The 21064-nt window shown below is 40.8% G+C and overlaps 1 protein-coding gene across 3 annotated transcripts in view; it reads left to right on the top strand.

The window, feature by feature from the left end:
• Positions 1-21064, top strand: part of kcnip4a (potassium voltage-gated channel interacting protein 4a) — a 283163-nt gene that overhangs the window by 227012 nt on the left and 35087 nt on the right. For all 3 annotated transcript variants that reach the window (XM_059988950.1, XM_059988948.1, XM_059988949.1), the window contains exon 2: positions 2531-2655. In XM_059988950.1, coding sequence (XP_059844933.1) covers positions 2554-2655 — 102 coding nt within the window. In that variant the 5' untranslated portion in view covers positions 2531-2553. The remainder of the gene's footprint in view (positions 1-2530; positions 2656-21064) is intronic.

The raw sequence follows: 21064 nt of genomic DNA, 5'->3' as shown, positions 1-21064 counted from the left end.
AAGAGAATATTGATCTACTTTCATACTGGATTGATGGTGACCTTAACATCATCACAGATCCTGACCCTTCCATTCTTCTTGGCTACTGGAACCCCTGGCATTGCCCATGGGCTCCATTCAACCTTGGAAATAATTATTTTGGCTTCCATGCAACCTAGCTCATTGGCTATTTTATCATTGATGGTATACGGAACTGGACAGGTTTTGTGAAACTTAGGTGAGGCATTTTCATTTAACACTATTAACCCCTTGATATGTTTGAGTTTTCCAGTGTCATCCTATGCCACTACAATGGCATCATCAGTACCTTTCTTAATTTGCTTTCACTGACTCCATCACAGGGGTTGTGACATGCAAATGTTGAGTGTATCTACAATCAAATTGTATTTGTCTCAGCCAATCATGGTCCACAATGCTGAGTGACCTGATTTTAGCTCATACAAACCCAGTGTGGTTTGTTTGTTGTTGTATTTCAATGTTACAGAAGTCATTCCTACACGAGTTATCTACTCTTCAGTTGAAGTTCGTAGATGGGTATCTGCAGGCTTCAGTTCAGTATATTTGAAATGCCATTCAAACTCATTTTGTGGAATGACTGAAAAAGACAATTCCATTTTAATTAATTTGCTGTTCACTTCTGGTGTAAAAGCAAGTTGCTTATCTCTGGCTAGTTTTCACACTGTGAATCTCAAGGCAATTCAGTCCTGCGTCACTCTCATCATTATCAGATTTTTCATCAACAGCATGCAGATTAGTGCTATTTTGAAACTGCAATTTGACTTTTTATCTTTTTCTCGTCCATTTATTTTTGTCTGCCTGAAGTATCATTTGTATTTCCTACTTGGTTGCTTTTTCTGCAAGGTTTGCTCTTAAACCTACATTGGTCTGGTTTATGTGAGCCCTGCCACAACGATAAAGCAATTTGTTCAGCCAAGCCAGTTTCTGTTTAGAGGTTGCGATTTTGTTCGTGCTCACTTTATTCCTGGCTGCAACACAATTGCACCTCTTTCTGCTGTTTCTATTAATACAGCATTTTCAACTGCTCTAACTTCATGTTTACTTAAAGCAAAACATCCACTTAGGTGGTGTGAGGACATATACCATTTATGTACTTTTACAGATAAACTGCAATGCATTATGTAAACAACAAAGAATGCTTAATCGAGCAATAACAAAATTACTCAAATACTACTGACGTACGAAATACACTATAGTAATACAGAGCAACAGCAGGTAATTTGCACTCAGCAAGATTCCACAAGCAACATGGATATATGTAACTGATGAAGATGAGTAAGTTGGAGCACAAGCTCTATGGGTTTCCCTGCCTACAACATTTGCTACTGGGACTCTTTAATTAGCATTTCTTACATTAATCATTTTTGTGGTTCTGCTGACTTGTTTTATGATGGTACTTGATGGCAGCTATTAATTCTACATTAAACTGTAACAAAGAGACCAGGAACCCACGTGGTTCAGTTTTCAAAGATCTGAGGGAATTTTTGGACCTTAGATGCAGAGTCAAATTGGGTGGGAAAGTTTGTGAACTGCTCAAATAAACTTTGTGATTTTGAAGAACTGAAAATTGAGTAGTAGGGTACTTGTGAGTTCTAAGTGTATTGAGTGGCCATGCCATCATTTTCTATCAATTTCCTCAGAGCTGAGCCTATATGTCCTTATGCAGGAATGGAATAAGTTCCTGAAACACTAAAAGTCCTGAAAAGAGTTTGAGTATTGTCCTCATTGCTCTGAAATTCAGGAATGCAAATCCAGGAGTACTGAGCATTTCAGTTTGCTATTCTTTTGAACTGTGTGGTTCCAATCACAATTGCTTATACCCTCACAAGTTGTTTCTCAAAACTCATGGTGCCCATTATGATAATAAAACTATACATTGCCCCAATAAAGCATAAAATGCAGATCAGATATCTGTGGAAAGAGAAACAGAGGTCTGTTCCAGTCTTAACTCTATTTCTCTATATATTTATATATATATATTTCTATATTTCTATATATCAGTGCTATTCAGACTTCTGAGTGTTTTCAGCATTTTCAGTTTTAATTCAAACTTCCAGCATCCACACATTTTCTCATTGCAATATAATAACCAACCCTAGTTACAGAGAAGAAATAATGATTGCTCCCTGTGAACTTGGCCATCCTTCTGTTGACATTATTGCATAGCGGCAATTGGTTTGAAATTCCAAGATATTTGTGGATTTGGGAATGATGACTTGTATCCAATTTTGCATTATTTGAGACTCAGAGGAGACTTGGTAATGATGATGAGTCCAAAGTATTGCTTCTGCTGTCCTTTTTGGACTTTATAGTCTGAGAGGAGGGAAAGACATTGATCAAGTAAATGGTCCTTTTCACAATTAGGTTAGGCACCCTGTGTGCATTTATTTACAATGAATATCATTTGAGTTAGTGTAATCCAATCCCACAAGACGTATTGTAGCCAATATGTCCCTGGCCTTTTCAAAATGCAACCCTTCCTTCAATTGATATCTTTTATTTTTGCTTACAGACAGTGTTGAGGATGAGTTGGAAATGGCTGCTGTCTGCCATCGTCCCGAAGGGCTGGAGCAACTTGAGGCACAAACTAAGTTCACAAAAAAAGAACTTCAGATCCTCTATAGGGGTTTCAAAAATGTAAGTAAACACAGTTACTAGAACTCACATTCAGAATAAGGCCTGAATCTAATTCCATTGAGATTTCGGTGAGACAGCTGGTGGGATTTTGGATGAGATAGTTAACGGATTTACTTCTTAATCCTTAAATTAAGAATAGGACAGTGAGTGCTCTATGTCAAAGTCTCTCTCTTTACTGTGAAGCTCACTTTCATGGCAATGAATTTTACTTTCTATGGTGGATGTACTTTAATCATATTCAACTGTTAAATAGCTTTTGAGAATAGAAAAACATAGAAGTATAATTCTGCACTGCAGAAAACATGTTTCATTATGGTACCATGTTGTGAACCTTAATTCCAATAAGCATTTGATTTGGGCACTTTGTTTGGTACACAGGATCTTAATATTATCCTCAACTTAAGCTTATTATCTTTTCCTTCCACTCTAAAACAATTACAAAAGGGAATGATGGATTAGTGCTTTCAATATATATTATTTCTCAATAACAAGATGAATCTGTTTTTAACATAAAGGGAATCTCTTAATCTTTGGAAAATTGTTTCTCTGCTGACCATTGACGATTACAATTCAAGCCTTTAGAATTAAGCTCTGTACTCAAATTTCTGATTCAACCAAGGTCATTCTGATCTCAAGTAGTAACATTAGAGAAATGCTTACCTTAATTCTGTGAATTTTAAGGTGGCACAGTGTATCATTAGAAGAACTACTAACTGCTCTAGACTTCCAGTGACCCAGGTACAACTCTGAACTCCAATGACCCAGGTTCAACTCTGAACTCCAATGACCCAGGTTCGGCTCTGAACTCTTGTATTGTTCACATAGAGTTTACATATTCTTCCTATGATTATGTAGCTTTCCTTTAGGGGCTCTGGCTTCCTCTCAGTTCCCTTATCCTTATTGTGTAGTGACTATGACAAGTACTACATTGGTCAACAGGAAGAAAACTATCAACCAGGCTACACAAGCATCAACTAGTATCAGCTCATGAAGACGAAGAAGAACATCATTTCAAATGGAGTCAGCGTCTTGACTCAAGCAAGAACAAAAAATAGACAATTTCTTGAAGAGTGGTCATCTACAGAAGGATCCATCAACAAACACATCAACATAGATCCATTAGATGAGCCCTTATGGTGAAAAGAGAAACAATGACATCATCAATCAATGAATCACCAATAATCTTGGGATCTGGACAGCAAAGCCAACACTTTCAACAGACCTCACTCGATTCTAGCCAATCAGAATTTTCTACTACTAAACTGTTCACAGAGTTTTGAACCAGCCAACCAGATCACCGTGTCTAATCAATATCCATTCCAACCCCAGAGGAATATATAAACTGGCACTCCGAGGAGACAACACCCTCAACTGCACACTCATGATGGCTTCTCGATTGGAGCCAAAATGTCTGCAAGTATTTTGCCAAGCTCGGTGATCAACCAAACTTCCAAATAGCCAACCCAAGCTACCAATATTCTGCAACATTTCAAACCTCAATAATGTATTTACACTCTCACTTAGTGGAGGTTCAGGCTGATTGCAGTTAACATGACAGCTGGGATCATAGTTAGTCCGTAAGATTTATGGGCTGAGAATGGAACATAGGGAATAAGGGTCATGGATAAAAAAAAGTAGAAAGATTGGCTAAAAGTAGGGTGAAACTAGATTAAAGGGAAATAGAAGAAATTTTTAAAACTTTTCTTTTAATTTTTTAAAATTATTACTTTTATGCAGGATTATGATTGAGCACTTTATAAGCATGAGACATTCTGCAGATTCTGAACAACCAGAGCAACATGTACAAAATGCTGGAGAAAATCAGCAGATTAGGCTGCATCTACAGAGGGGAATAAACAGTTGATGAATACTGATGAGTACTTTAAACTGCAATCTTGGCCAGCAAAGTGGCTAAACATTAATATACTGGAAACAACTAATGTTGCTCTGCATTGTCATTATGAAGATTCTGTGGAGTACTTAACAGACAAGTCATGTGGTGATAAAACAGATTCTTAAATATAATGGGAAACCTCTGCCTTAAGTGAAGCAAAAAGTGGAATGGCATAAGATAGACTTTTCAACAACAAGGTACTGTAAAGTATGGGTCGTAGGGGGATAGGGGTGGTGTAAGTTCAAAAGTAGTGTTGAATACAGAGTTGGATCAGCCAATATAAAATTGAATTGTGGAATAGGCTTAATGTTCTTACTCATACAATGTTCTTACATTCCACCAGCAAATTCAACAACTTATGACATACTTTTTATTCCCGAATTTTCTAGACAACCTACACCTTAGTAATGACTTTCATTACTAACAAACTATTAGATTCTCTGGCAAGATTCAACCTTGTTTCCTATTTTTTTATGTTGAGTCACAGTGTGGTAATACAAACAACAAAGCACTGATGAAAGTCCACACACAAATGTTAGCCTTGCTTGTTCCTTTTAGAAATGTCAGTCCACCCACTGCACAGTCAGAAATTTTCTGATTTAATCATAAAAATATAAGACCATAAACAATCTTTGCATCTAGGAAAAGAATACTTAAAAAGGTTTTTTGACATTCCCATATCCATTAGTTGAATGGAACCATTAACCTACATAATATAAACTGCTTAATCTCTCCATTAGGAAACAGACAGGACAATGTTATATCATCATATTGTGCATTTAGTGCCAACCACAATTTCTAGTGTATGTTGTTCTATTGCACACAATAAAAATGTTTGTTTCTCTGCATATTTCACTGAAATGATGCAAGATGTGATCTATAGGAATAGGCTCAGATCAGCCTTTGAACGGAGTCTGGTCCATGGTTCACTATAACAATATAGCTTATTATTTTTGATGGCTCCTTCAGATACAAGGAGCCTCTGAGGTAGTCACAAAGAGGTCTTTAGCACAAGCACCACTTACAACTCCGAATGGTGTAAAGTGCCCTCTTTTAAAGGTGTTAAAGTTATTGCTGGCTGTGACCTTTGGAATAAGCTATACGTTGCTAGTTAGTGCTCATTAAGGTGAGTGCATGGAAATAATCTACCATAGGGACTATGGAGGATTGGTTGCTGAACTAATTCAAGAGGAAGATTTACAGATGTTGGCATTTTGAAGGAAACTTGGAATATAGGGATAGGGTGTTGAGGTAAAAGAAGAACGATGATCTTCCTAAATGAGGGAGAAGGTATGAAAAGCACGTCTCCTACTTCTATTTCATAGCTCTTGTATTCAAATGTATTTTAATGAATATCTTTTGATCTGAAGCTGAGTCCTCACTACAAGTATCTAACTGAAGCATTTTAAATGCTAAGTAAAGAGATCAACTTCCTCAGTTGTCACGCATGAAAAGTTTGAAGGGGTCTCTTGAAACATATAGGCAAACTTTGTGAAACTCTGTGATAGAGTAGTGGTAATGCCTTGATGACATTTAATGGATTTGAAGATCTTTTACTTACAGTCCATACAAATGTATGTGTACCATTTTCCACCCTTACATCTGCACTATTAATCTCCCAATAGTTATTCTTAAATGGGTTAATTAAAAAAAATGAAGCAAAACAGAACTGGAAGCTTCCTCTTGTAAATTGGTTGTTTTATGATGCAAGAATGATGGATGGCGTGATGGCTGAGTCCTCCTGGAGGGCCAGGACTGTGAGATATTTCCAAAAGGGAAAGACAGGAGGAAACATCCACTTCGGTACAACACTTAGAGCATTGGCAGTTCCCTCTGTGAATACTTGTACTTTACAATGTGATCAAGGGACCCTTCCACACATGAACTTGAAAGGGACATTCACCAAAAGTTGAAGAGTTATGGAGACCTGCAGCACTGAAGCAGGTCGCTTGACCCTCTGAGACCACACTAGCCATCAGACACCCATTTATTTTCCCCACATTGTGATCAACTCCCCCTAAATTATACCGCTCGACTACATACTTGGGGGCAATTTACAGCAGGCAGGTAACGTGCCAACCTACACATCTTTGAGACCAGAGTGCCTGGAGGAAATACATGCTGTCACAAGGAGAACGTGCAGTCAGTGCAGGAGTTCAGGATAGAACCTGTGAGGCCACAGCTCCTAGAACAGGGAAATTCCCCACCTTGCTGTCTGTGCTTTTATTTTGAGTCTGCAATGCAGTAACGAGCAGTAAGATTTCTTATACAGAGAGAGGCTTCGAGGATTTTGAAGCAAGTTTGCTGAGAGCAAGGGTGACTCTAACTTTGATGAAGCATGAGCTGGTGTTTGCAGTTTTAAAGAAAACTAATCTCTAAGTTTAGATCAGCCTCATCCACTTTGAAACGTTGCCTGTAGATCCTTGCACACTGCCTCCTCTGATGTATGTATGCTAATATCTTACTTTGTTTCTCATTGCAGAATTTAAAAAATACAACTTATCAAAGTGGTGAACTTTCAATTTTAATGATGCAGTCTTTGCATTCATTGCAGGAAAGATCATTTGATGACAGATAACTCTTCCAAATATGTAGGAGTTTATTGAGGACTCGCTTATCTTATAACGACCTCCTTAGCAATTTACTGCCATAATTGTACTTCACGCAAGTACACTTCTTCAGAAGTCTGGGCAGGCCTTTTTGCACCTTGGGGTATTCTGCCACCAATCCCGATCTCTCCCCTATCTCCATCCCCTGTCCATCATTGTGGTTTACATCATTCCTTCCCCACTTTTCCCAGAGTGCTGGTTGTATTGTGCTGTGACTCCTTAAGAGATACTTCCTGTGTTCAAAGTATGGAGGAGGTTGACATTGTCAACACTTTTGTCAAATGATTTTTTTTCCCATTTCTGATCTGGCAAACATGAAGCCACTTACAGGATTTCCTCCAGAGTTCACCACTTAAAGTTGAAATCACCATGGAGTGTGGTAATTGGGATCCCAGTTTGGGTCAGTCTCCTTGAATTGTTCACAGGGATTCAAGCATCACCCTACCTGTGGCTGCAGGAGAGATGTGTCTGACACTTTAAATAACTTTCAGTTTGACTTTCAGCATTATTAAAAGCTGGTTCTTCTATGTGTAAATAATGTCTATTGTGATAGATATCATTTGGGAAAAAGAGACATCAGGGAACAATAGTGCTAGGGTTTATAAAGCTTCAGCACTGAAAAGACCATACTCTGTCAACGAATGTTGTTGACTCTCCCACAAACATGATCAAAACTGCTCAATGCCTCATTAATGTGGTTTTTGTTTGAAATAGGGCACATACCAAGAGAAAAGGAGGGCTTAGTCATGGGTATCTTCCTAGTGGTCCCATCATCATCGTCATCATTATATGTTGTGTAGTATGATGTGGGCTATCATGGTCTTTCCACAACTGATTGTTCCCATGACCATTTTCACGCCTTATGGTGCAGCATCAGGGGGCATTGGTATTTTATTGTTGCTATTTCCGTAGCATTTGACTGTTTTTATGTTGTTATGTTGCTGGCTCAATGCTCAACCCAGCATGGATGGAAAGCATGCAAGGAGCCGGCTGGATTCAAACTCAGAACTATTCACCGCAAGTTCCGGTGCTGATACTGCTACACCACCGATCGGCTACCCATGATTGTTTATAGCAAATTTATCTACAGAAGTCGTTTGACTTTTCCTTCTTCTGAGCAGTGTCTTTACAAGATGGGTGAACCCAGCCATTATCAATACTCTTCAGAGATAGTCTGCCTAGTAACAGTAGTTACACTTGTGATATGCACCAGCTGCTCATACAACTACTCACCACCTGCTCCCATCGCTTTACATGACCCTGATCGGAGGGCTAAGCAGGTGCTACACCTTGCCCAAGGGTGACCTGCAGGCTAGTAGAAGGAAGGAACACCTTATACCTCTTTCAGTAGAGATGTATCTCCACATTTCCACCCTCAAGTGGCACCTGGTCTAGAGGAGGATCAGAAAGAGAACATGAAGGCATACAAGTAGCTTGAATGTCTGCTGGAAGTAGGATGATGATGGGCAGGAAGCATCCATCCTTGCCTATGAGTCCGACACGTCCCCTTTCCTCAAGATCTCCTTCACCAGTTTTATAAATCCATGAGGCTTCTAATGATCAATGAATCATCCTGAAACTTACAGCATATGTAACCTGTAAACACCATATCATTAGGGAAAATGGGTACAGGATATCCATATATTAATCTGCTAGAATTGTTAAACTAGCAAAGTTCAAATTATAGTAATAAGCAATCAGTAGGACCTTTGACCCTTCCCACATTTAGCCTTGCAAGAGAGGGTCAGAGAGAGCAGACAAAAAGAAATTGGGGAGGGTTTAAACTAGATTTGCTGGGGTATGGGAACCAGAGTGCCAGAATAGATAGTGGAACGGGGGTAAAAATAAATGATATTAGTAGTTCATACAAAGTCACAAATAGTAAGGTTGTGTGTGGTGGTAATAATCTTCTGAGGTGTGTCTATTTCAATGCAAGGAGTATTGTGGGAAAGGCAGATGAGCTAAGGGCCTGGATTGACACATGGAATTATGGCATCATAGCCATTACTGAAATTTGGCTACAGGAGGGGCAGGACTGGCAGCTTAATGTTCCAGGTTTCCAATGTTTCAGACATGATAGAGGCAGAGAGATGAAGGATGGGGGGGGGGGGGGGTGGTTTTGCTAGTCAGGGAAAAGATTACAGCAGTGCTTCAGCAGGTCAGATTAGAGGGCTTGTCTACTAAGGCCATATGGGTGGAGCTGAGAAACAGGAAAGGTATGACCACATTAATAGAGTTGTATTATAGACCACCCAATAGTCAGCAAGAATTGGAGGAGTAAATCTGCAGAGAAATAACAGACAACTGCAGGAGACAGAAAGTTGTGATTGTAGGGGATTTTAATTTTCTGCACATTGATTGGGACTTCCATACTGTTAAAGGTCTAGATGTGTTAGAGTTTGTAAAATGTGTTCAGGAAAGTTTTCTAAATCAATTTATAGATGTATAGATGTACTAACTAGGGAGGATACAATATTAGATCTCCTATTAGGAAATGAGTTAAGGCAGGTGACGGAAGTATGTGTAGGGGAACACTTTAGTTCCAGTGATTACAACACCATTAGTTTCAACTTGATCATGGATAAAGATAGATCTGGTCCTCGGGTTGAAGTTCTAAACTAGAAAAAGGCCAAATTTGAAGAAATGAGAAAGGATCTAAAAAGTGTAGATTGGGACAGGTTGTTCGCTGGAAAGGATGTGATTGGTAAGTGGGAGGCCTTCAAAGAAGAAATTTTGAGAATGCAGAGTTTGTATGTTCCTGTCAGGGTTAAAGGCAAAATGAATAAGAATAAGGAACCTTGGTTCTCGAGGGATATTTGAACTCTGATAAAGAAGAAGAGAGAGATGTATAACATGTATAGGCAACAGAGAGGAAATAAGAATAAAAAGAGTAAGAAAATACTTAAGAAAGAAATCAGGAGGGCTAAAAGAAGACATGAGGTTGCTTTGGAAGTCAGGGTGAAGGATAATCCTAAGAGCTTCTACAGGTATGTTAAGAGCAAAAGGACAGTGAGGGATAAAATTGGTCCTCTTGAAGATCAGAGTGGTTGGCTATGTATGGAACCAAAAGAAATGGGAGGGATATTAAATGGGTTTTTTGCGTCTGTATTTACTAAGGAAACTGGAATGGAGTCTATGGAAACAAGGCAAACAAGTAGGGAGGTCATGGAACTTATACAGATTAAAGAGGAGGAGGTGCTTGCTGTCTTGAGGCAAATCAGAGTAGATAAATCCCCAGGACCTGACAGGATATTCCCTCAGACCTTGAAGGAGACGAGTGTTGAAATTGCAGGGGCCCTGGCAGAAATATTTAAAATGTCGATATTCACGGGTCAGGTGCCAGAAGATTGGAGGATAGCTCATGTAGTTCTGTTGTTTAAAAAAGGCTCAAAAAGTAAGCCGGAAAATTATAGGCCAGTAAGTTTGACATCGGTAGTAGGTATATTGGAAGGAATACTAAGAGATAGGATCTACAAGTATTTGGATAGACAGGGACATTTTGGAAAATGTCAGCATGGCTTTGTGCATGGTAGGTCATGTTTAACAAATCTACTAGAGTTTTTCGAGGAAATTACCAGGAAAGTGGATGAAGGGATGGCAGTGGATGGTGTATACATCGACTTCAGTAAGGCCTTTGACAAGGTCCCGCATGGGAGGTTAGTTAGGAAGTCGCTAGGTATACATGGAGAGGTAGTAAATTGGATTAGACGTTGACTCAATGGAAGAAGCCAGAGAGTGGTAGTGGAGGATTGCTACTCTGAGTGGAGGCCTGTGACTAGTGGTGTGCCACCGGGATCAGTGCTGGGTCCATTGTTATTTGTCATCTATATCAATGATCTGGATGATAATGTGGCAAATTGGATCAGCAAATTTGCTAATGATACAAAGATTGGAGGTGGACAGTGAGGAAAGTTTTCAAAACTTGCAGATGGATTTGGGCCAGTTGGAGGAATGGGCTGAAAAATGACAGATGGAGTTTAATGTGGACAAGTGTGAGGTATTGTACTTCAGAAGGTCAAACCAAGGTAGAACATACAAGGTAAATGGTAGGACACTGAGGAATGCAGTAGAACAGAGGGATCTAAGAATACAGATACAAAATTCCCTAGAAGTGGCATCACAAGTAGATAGAGTCGTAAAGAGAGCTTTTGGTACATTGGCCTTTATAAATCAAAGTATTGAGTATAAGAGTTGGAATATAATGGTGATGTTGTATAAGACATTGGTGAGACCGAATTTGGAGTATTGTGTGCAGTTTTGGTCACCCAATTACAGGAAGGATATTAATAAGGTTGAAAGCGTGCAGAGAAGGTTTACAAGGATGTTGCCAGGACTTGAGAAACTGAGTTACAGAGAAAGGTTGAATAGGTTAGGACTTTATTCCCTGGAGCATAGGAGGATGAGGGGTGATTTGATAGAGGTGTATATAATTATGATGGGTATAGATAGAGTGAATGCAAGCAGGCTTTTTCCACTGAGGCTAGGGGAGAAAAAAAACAGAGGTCATGGGTTGGGGTGAAGGGGGGAAAGTTTAAAGGGAACATTGGGGGGGATTCTTCACGCAGAGAGTGGTGGGAGTGTGGAGTGAGCTGCCAGATGAAGTGGTGAATGTGGGCTCACTTTTGACATGTAAGAAAAACTTGGACAGGTACATGGATGAGAGGGGTTTGGAGGGATATGGTCCAGGTGAAGTTCAGTGGGACTAGGCAGAAAAATAGTTCCGCACAGCCAAGAAGTGCCAAAAGGCCTGTTTCTGTGCTGTAATGTTCTATGGTTCTAAATGAGGGATTTCAATTAGCATTAGGAACTTGTGAATCCAATTTACGATTTAAGATAAAGGAATGACAGGGGGAAAACAATTTCTTATGGTGAATAAAAGGTCCTGGGAAGCCGATTGCATGGTGATTTTTGGAATACACTTAGTTAACATCTTGAAGAGAAAGAGCAGGTATAGACCATCCCCCGAACTCAGGTTGAATGCATAATTCTTTGAAAGAGCCAGCAAAAACATTGTAAGCCAAATGGCTGTGTGCAATGCTTCTTCTGTGTATGAGCCACTAAAATAATGCTGATTCTCTCCACAATATTTGCAGGTAAACAAACTGCAATATGTTACCAAGGCTACAAAACTTAACTTAGCTTTGCAGTCAAACAAAATATCCATTAATCTGTATCAATTATCATAGTAGCATAATGCATTAAAATCATCTGTAATGGAATGTCAATGGGATATTTTCATTTACATGAAATTCCTCATGTTTTTAGTCTCACCTCTCATTTAATTTCCAAATCTTGGCAAGTCCAGGAGCCTGTTGCCAAGAATACTGATATAAAACTATTTAAATGCATTGCTACGAGGGAACATCCTACTTATCTCAAAAATGCAGCTGCAACTGGGCCTGAAAAATATTCAGTAAGAGTTTTCGTTTTGATTCATAATATCCCTCTGAGGAAAATGGAAAATATATTAAAACTGAATTTTTGTAGCTCACTTGTTTCTTTTATAATGACTTGGGGGACTAACACTGAATAAATTTACCTGCTAAGCAAACTCACTGAAGGTCTTCATAAAACCTCTTTGCCCCAGATGAATTAGGCAGTGGGTAAAGAAACCAGAATAGTGCTCTTTTCCTGGACCTAACAAAACCTGTTTTGACAACTGTTACAGATCAGCTTCATTTGATCCTAAAAAAGCTCATCCTTTTTTGGTGAAACTCAGATTGTGCAAATTATAGCACCAAGATCTCGAAGTTCTTCTGCACAATGTTTCCAGGCTTAATGTTGTTTTCGAGCAACACACACAAAATGCCGGAGGAACTCAGCAGGCCAGGCAGCATCTATGGAGAAAAGTACAGTCAACTTCTCAGGCCGGAATCCTTCGGAAGGACTGTTAGCACTTTCCCAAACAATTTTTAAAAGCTTAAAATAGGCTAAATCCTTGAGCACAAATGAACATTAGGGGTTAAATTTAAATTAGTAGCACTGCTTCTCAGGGCTCAAGAAGTAACCCTTTTAAGGAGCCCCACATAGTTACAACCAGCTACTGGGAAGTGTGAGCAACTAATAAATGCAGACACCAAAGATACCAGGAGGTGGTGGAGTCCTCCATTGAGCTGAGGGAGCCTGAACATTCGTTCTGAAGAACAGAGCATGCGGGGACAACTTCCACATTCAAAGGGTGCTTGGCACAGGAGGGAATTAAATGTATGAGTACCCTCAGTGAACGTTGGACTTTTGGGAGCTTTGTGATGCAGCTGTAAGCTCTTCACGGGTGTGAATGAAAGCTATGCAATCAGTAAAAATTGTCAGTTCCTCACTTTACTGATTGATCATTCTAATTTTAGGCTGTTGTTGATTTCTGATAAATGCAAGTTCACTTCGCTCAAGCACATGTCCTGCTCTCAAGCTGAACATCATCATCAGCCTCACTCCCTGAAGTGTTGCCCTAGGATCCTTTCAGATTGTTTATGCTGAGACATAAGCTTCCTCCTGCACTGCACAATCAAAATAAACTCAATCAGCAACGCGGGAGACTTTTGAATTTTAGACAATAAGGCTAAAAGAATTAGGAGCAGAATTAGGCCATTTTGCCCATCAAGTCTGCTTCAGCGTTCCATTATGGCCAATTTCTTATTCATCTTAAAACCATTCTGCTGCCCACTCCCCTTAACCTTTGATTGCTGATTAATCAACCTCTGCCTTAAATATGCCTGATGATTTGACCTGCACAGCCGTCTGTAGCAAAAAATTCCATAGATTCGCTACCCTCTTGTTAAAGAAAGTAAATGAACACTCCTCATTTCTGAGACTGTGCTCCCTGGTCCTCGACTCTCCCACTATTGGAAACATCCTCACCACACCTTTCAATATTGAATAGGTTTCAATGGATCCCCTCTCAATAAAAGAGGCTCAGAGACGTCAAACGCTCCTCATATGTTAACCCTTTCATTCCTGGGATCTTTCTCATGAATATCCTCTGGACACTCTCCAATGCCAAAACATCCTTTATTAGATAAGAGGCGCAAAACTGCTCACAATACTCCAAATGTGGTCTGACCCATGGATTACAAGACCTTAGCATTAAACACTTGTTTTTGTATTCTACTCCTCTCGCAGTAAATGCTGACGTTTCATTTGCCTTCCTTACCCCTGACTCAATCTGCGTGTTAACCTTTAGGGAATCCTGCACGAGGACTCCAAAGCCCTTCTGGACCTCTGATTTGTGTACTTTCTCCCCATTTACAAAATAGTCCACACCTTTATTCCTTCTGCCAAAGTACATGACCATGCAATTTCCTACATTGTATTCCATCTGTCACTTATTTGCCCACTTCCCCCAATCTGTCCAATTCTTTCTGCTTCCTCAACTCCACCTGCCCATCCACCTACCTTCATATCGTCCACAAACTTGGCCACAAAGCCATCAATTATTTCATTGAAATAATTGACATAAAAAGAAAAAAGCAGTCCCAAAACTAACTCCTGAAGCACACCACTAATCACCAGATATCAAGCAGAAAAAGGCCCCTTTTATTCCTACACTTTGCTTCCTGCCAGTAGGCTAATCTTCTATTCATTCTAGTACCTTTCCTGCAATAACATGAGTTCTTATTTTGTTAAGCAGCCTTATGTGTGGCGCCTTGTCAAATGCCTCCTGAAAATCCAAATAAACAATATTTGCTGATTCTCCTTTGTCTATCCTGACTTATTTCCTCAAAGAATTCCAACAGATTTGTCAGGCAAGTTTTCTCCTTTAGAAAACCATGCAGACGTTGGTCCATTTTATTTTTTACCCAGTATCTCATCCTCAATAATAGAATCCAACATCTTTCTAAGGACTGAAGTCGGGCTAACTAACCTATAATTTCCTTTCTTCTACCTCTGTCCCTTCATGAAGAGTGGAGTGATTTTTGCAATTTTTCTGTAACTCAAGAACTATTCCAGAATCTAGTGATTCTTGAAAGAGCACTACTAATGTCTCCACCATCTCTTCAGCTACTACTTTCAAACCCTGGGGTGTAATTCATCAGATCTATGGAATGTATCTACCCTGCACCTTCCGAGTTGCCCACTGAAACTCCATCTCCGTCATTTCTGCCTTCACCCTGAGAGTGTCCCCTTCTAATCAGCTTTGCTCAGTTCCTCTCCCCTGTAATTCTCTTTGCTCCACTTTAAAACTGATACATCCAATTTTAGCTTCTTCTTCTCAAACTGCAGGGTGAATTCTATCATATTATTATCACTAACGTTTCCTTTACCTAAATTTCTAATCAAATCTGGGCCATCACATTACTCCCAATTCAGAATTGTGCTTCCCCCTGTGAGCTCAATCATAAGCTGCTCTAAAAAAACGTCACATGGGCATTTTTAAAATTCCCTCTCTTGGGATGCAGCACCAACTGGATTCAATTTGTTGTATGTGACAAATGCAAGGCTTATTGAAAAATTAAGGAGGCATGAGATCCAAGGGGACATTGCTTTGTGGATCCAGAACTGGCTTGCCCACAGAAGGCAAAGAGTGGCTGTAGACAGGTCAAATTCTGCAAGGAGGTCGGTGACCAGTGGTGTGCCTCAGGGATCTGCTCTGGGACCCTTAATCTTCGTGATTTTTTATAAGTGACCTGGATGAGAAAGTGGAGGGATGGGTTAGTAAGTTTGCTGATGACATAAAGGTTAGAGGTGTTGTGAATATTGTGGAGGGCTGTCAGAGGTTAACAATAGGACATTGATAGGATGCAAAACTGGGCTGAGAAGTGGCAGATGGAATTGAACCCAGATAAGTATGAAGTGGTTCATTTTGGTAGGTCAAATATGATGGCAGAATAGAGTATTAATGGTAAGACTCTTGGCTGTGTGGAGGATCAGAGGGATCTTGGGGTTTGAGTCCATAGGACACTCAAAGCAACTGTGCAGGTTGACTCTGTGGTTAAGAAGGCATACTGTGTATTGGCCTTCATCAATCGTGGAATTGAATTTAGGAGCTGAGAGGTAATGTTGCAGCTGTATAGGATCCTGGTAAGATCCCATTTAGAGTACTGTGTTCAGTTCTGGTTGCCTCACTACAGGTAGGATGTGGAAGCCATAGAAAGAGTGCAGAGGAGACTTACAAGGATGTTGCCTGGATTGGGGAGCATGCCTTATGAAAATAAGTTAAGTGAACTCGGCCTTTTCTCCTTGGAGCGACAGAGGATGAGAGGTGACCTAATAGAGGTGTATAAGACGATGAGAGGATTTGATCATGTGGATAGTCAGAGGCTTTTTTCCAGGCTGAAATGGTTGCCACAAGAGGACACAGGTTTAAGGTGCTGGGGAGCAGCTCCAGAGGAGATGTCAGGAGTAAGTTTTTTACTCAGAGAGTGATGAATGTGTGGAATGGGCTGCCAGCAATGGTGGTGGAGGCAGATACAATAGGGTCTTTTAAGAGACTTTTGGATAGGTATATGGAGCTTAGAAAAATAGATTTCTAAGGTAGGGACATGTTTGGCACAATTTTATGGGCCGAAGGGCCTGTATTGTGCTGTAGGTTTTCTATGTTTCTAATAACGTATATGATTATCAAAGGCAGCCATGCCCTTTCAGGCACCTCACTGACAATATCCTACCTTCAGTATCTTCTGCATATGTAAGCTTCTTCGAGTTTGCACTGTACTTTAGAGTCCTCTGCACATTCTTCTGCATTTGAAGCTGATCAGCTACCTGCCTCCCATTATTGCAGTATATTCCTCCTTTTTCAGCACCCTGGTGGTTGTGTTCATGTCTGGTCACCTCATTATAGGAAGGATGTGGAAGCTATGGAGAGGGTGCAGAGGAGATCTACCAGGATGTTGCCTGGTTTGGAGAACAAGTCATATGAAGCAAGGTTAGCAGAGCTGGGACTTTTCTCTTTGGAGAGTAGAAGAATGAGAGGGGACTTGATAGAGGTCTACAAGATTATGAGAGGCATAGATAGGGTGGATAGTCAGTACCTGTTTCCCAGGACACCAATAGGACACCAATAGCACACACCAGAGGGCATATTCAGATTCAGATTCAGTTTATTTGTCATTTAGAAACCACAAATGCAATGCAGTTAAAAACTGAGACAACGTTCCTCCAGAATGATATCACAAAAGCATATGACAAAACAGACTACACCAGAAAATCCACATAACATTTGGCAATCCCCAATCCAGAGTCCAGAGAGGCTGCTGCGTATTAATATCGCGCTACCATCTTAGCGCGTTCCCCGGAAAGGAGATCCAAATCCACCAGACATAATTACAACATATAGTTACAACAGTGCAAGCAATAACATAATTGATAAAAAGCAGACCATGGGCACAGTAAAAATAGTTCAAAGATATTAAAAGACTATAAGTTCAAAAGAAATCACCACACAGTTTCCACAAGTCCCCAGGGTCCTGACAGACTTTCCATCCCATGCCGGCAGCAGAAGGGAATACCCCCGCTATGGACTTCCATGGCGCTGCCCGACTCAGCCTCGCAGACACAGCACACAGTGAAAGCGACCTGATCGCAGCGGACTCCGAGTCAGTCGAACCTCCAAGCCTCCGACCATCCCCTCCGGCACAGCTTCTCTGAGCACCATCCTCTGCCGAGCGTATTAAGATGGCCCCGCCAATGGTCATCAGCAACGCGACCCCAAGGACTGGGGGCCTGTTCTTCCCAGCAGAATCCCGGACCTCACAGCAGCAGCAGTAATGAAGAAGGTCTTCCTGGAGATTTCCAGATGTTCCTCCGTGCTCCCACATCTGTTTTCAATCGATTATGATTGCTCACGGCAGCCCGCTTCACAAATAACAGATAATCAGCTCCGGAGTGGCTGCTGCAAGCTGCGTCGTGCCGCCATCTTGGAATACATATGTACAAAATTAAGGGAGGGAAGTTTAGTGGAGACATTAGGGGTAAGTTTTTTACACAGAGGGTTGTGAGTGCCTGGAATGACTTACCAGGGATGGTGGTGGAGGCTAAAACATTTGGGGTAGTTAAGAGCCTCGTGGACAGGCACATGGATGAAAGAAAAATAGAGGGTTATTTGTGGGTTTAGTACTTTTTTATTAAGGATTATATGGGTCCGCACAACATAGAGGGCTGAAGGGCCTGTACTGTGCTGTAGTGTTCTATGGTTCTACATACAGACTGTTGGCTGTGTTGTCATCAACCCCTATTTGACTTCTTCATGAGATCAGAGCCATGAGGGAAGCTGGAGCAGGTAATTTGCTCCTCTTCCGTCAGATATCTTTCTCCTGCCTATCCCCCTGTTTTTCTAATCAGTTGAATTGGAACCCCTTTTTTTATGATTTCTTCATTCCGTGGAGAATATGCTGAAACCACCTCAGAGATTGTGACTGAGATTCTAGCCTGCTTGAGACCTACCTTACGTGAAGTCTCCCTATAAGATTCAGGAGAGATGTACCTGACCCTTCAAATAATATTCAACTTAAGCCTGCAATGTAGTGAAGCATTGGTTCTTCTGTAAGCGAACAGTATCAGTCATGTATCAGGTCAAGGTGGTTGCGTTATCTCAGTAGAGATTAATCTTGGGTGTTGCAACACCCTTGACAACATTCTAATGAGACATCAAGGAAACAATGCCAGGTTTCACAAGAAACTCGTACCACAGAGATAATACAATATCACTGAGCAAAATTAGCTCTCCCTGAAGCATACATAAAACTGATTATGAAGGGAGTGCTTCCTAATAGCTTTCAGAGAACATAATTTGATGGTAAATTTCAACAGAACGAAGTTCTAGACTCAGCTATCAAATAATTCCTATCAGTGGGTTTGCTTTATAATTTGAGAGGTTAATCTTTATCCAATCAGGTTTCTGCTGTCCCACCTTGTTTACAATCGAATTCCAATTCTTACTTAGAGCAAGACCTTTGTCTTCGTTAAAAAAATTTTCCTTAAGTTTTATTTCAATGGCTTCCTTCACCAGGCAGTCCCAAAGCCATTGACACAGCACAGTAGTTTAGTGCCATCGAAACCAACCCTATCACCATTGCAAATGCTATGTTCTGCAACCACCAATTTTTCCGGGCAACCCAAACAGTTATCTCCTGTGTTCCTTGGTGGGATTTCCACAGTGCATCCCATCTGGACGATATACATTACTCCACATTCACAGGGAATCCTGCAAACAGCAGCCACCCTGAATCCCACGTTACTTTTGGCCTACATAAGCTGTGATTTGAACTTCCTTATGGGTTTGTGGAAGGCATTAATCCAGTATTTCTTCAGGATCCTGGTGATCCTTCCAGAAACCATGGAAAAATAGGGAAGACAGGCGGTAGCGATCGACTCCTCCTTGTTGTTAGGTTTCCTGGTTTTTCTGTCGGCATTTTTAAGGGGCCAAATGAGTTCTTCACCTTGTAGCCATTTGTAGGAATGTCGTCCGTAATTGTCTTATTTCCTTGGGGAGATTCTTCGGGTCTGAAATAGTTTTTGTACAACAATCAAAGTAGAATGAACCACTCTACGTCAGGAGGCACGATGGTGCCTGTTATTATTGAGGTATAGGTCCGTGAGGGTGGGTTTCTGATGGATGCCATGTCCAAGGCTACCATCCAGTTTTAGTCATATTAGAAATGGGACACAGCCATTCTTCTCCATTTCCTTCATAAATTGAATGTTTGGATGTATGCTGTTCATATGGTCCTAGAACAGTTGGAGTACCTGGAGTCCTTGAGACCACACTACAAAGGTACTATTGACATACCTGAAACTGCGTAGGCTGATGAACTCAGAGCCCTCTCCTCAAAGACTTCGATGTAGAAATTAGCAATAGCGGGTAACAAGGGTGATCCCATGGCCACTCCGCCCGTTTGTTCATAGTAGATCCCGTTATAGAGGAAGTACAATGATGTATAAGTGCGTTCAAAAAGGTCAATAGTACCCTCATCAAACCTTGACCACAGGAGGACCAAGCTGTCCTTAGTGGGGACTCTCCTGAACAGAGACACCATGTCGACACTAACCATTATGTCCTCTGGGATCAGATGGATGTTGGTTATGGTTTTTATACAGTCGGTCAAATTCATGATGTGATGCTAATAGCCTGCAACAAAGAGAGACAGCATGCTAATTAAATGCTTAGCAAGGTAGTAAGTCAGAGAATCTATCCTAGTGACAATAGGCCTCAGGGGGGATATGTGTCTTAGGGAGCCCGTAAAGGTACTGGTGCCTGAGGCAGAAGGCAGCTTATGCAGGCCAAAGCTGACAGCTGGCATCTACAGAACTCCCTGTGAATGTGGAGCAGCGTATATCAGCCAGACAGGACACACGGTGGAAACCTGCATCAAGGAGCACAGGAGGTGTATCCGTTTGGGTTACCCAGAGAAATTGGCAGTGGCAGAACATTACATTCACATTGGCCATAGATTAACTTTGTTGGCACAGAACTACAGAGCGGCGCCATTTGCTTTTGGGACCATCTGGTAAAGGAAGCCATTGAAGTAAAACTAGAGGAAAATAATTTTATCAAAGACAAAGGTCTTGCTTTAAATAAGAACTGGAATTTGATTCTAGACAAGGTGGGTCAGCGGAAACCTAATTAGATGAGGACTGACTGATCAGGAGAGGCGGATGATAGGCGTATAAATACCACTGGATTAGATATGCCCAGGCATCAACCTTGATGAAGATGGCAGAGTTTGTCCTCAAAACATCGGTTAAAATCAATACCTGTACTTGGCCCAAGAAGAGTTTATTCATTATATACTCCAGGAAAGCACTAGACCCTATCTTGATCTAGATTACTGTTTTTAGATGTTTGTGGAATTTAAGTTTTAGTGTTTCATAGAGTGTAAGGTACCCAGTCTTATTGAAGGCACAGAGATTAGCCCAGTGAATCTCACCTAGGCTGTCTCCAATGCAAGTACACAGGTAGGGAACCAAAACTCTG

Source organism: Hypanus sabinus, chromosome 14 (assembly GCF_030144855.1).
Source record: "Hypanus sabinus isolate sHypSab1 chromosome 14, sHypSab1.hap1, whole genome shotgun sequence".
NCBI lineage: Eukaryota > Metazoa > Chordata > Chondrichthyes > Myliobatiformes > Dasyatidae > Hypanus > Hypanus sabinus.
The sequence above is the reverse complement of the archived record's forward strand: the minus strand, read 5'-3'. Positions and strand labels throughout refer to the sequence as shown.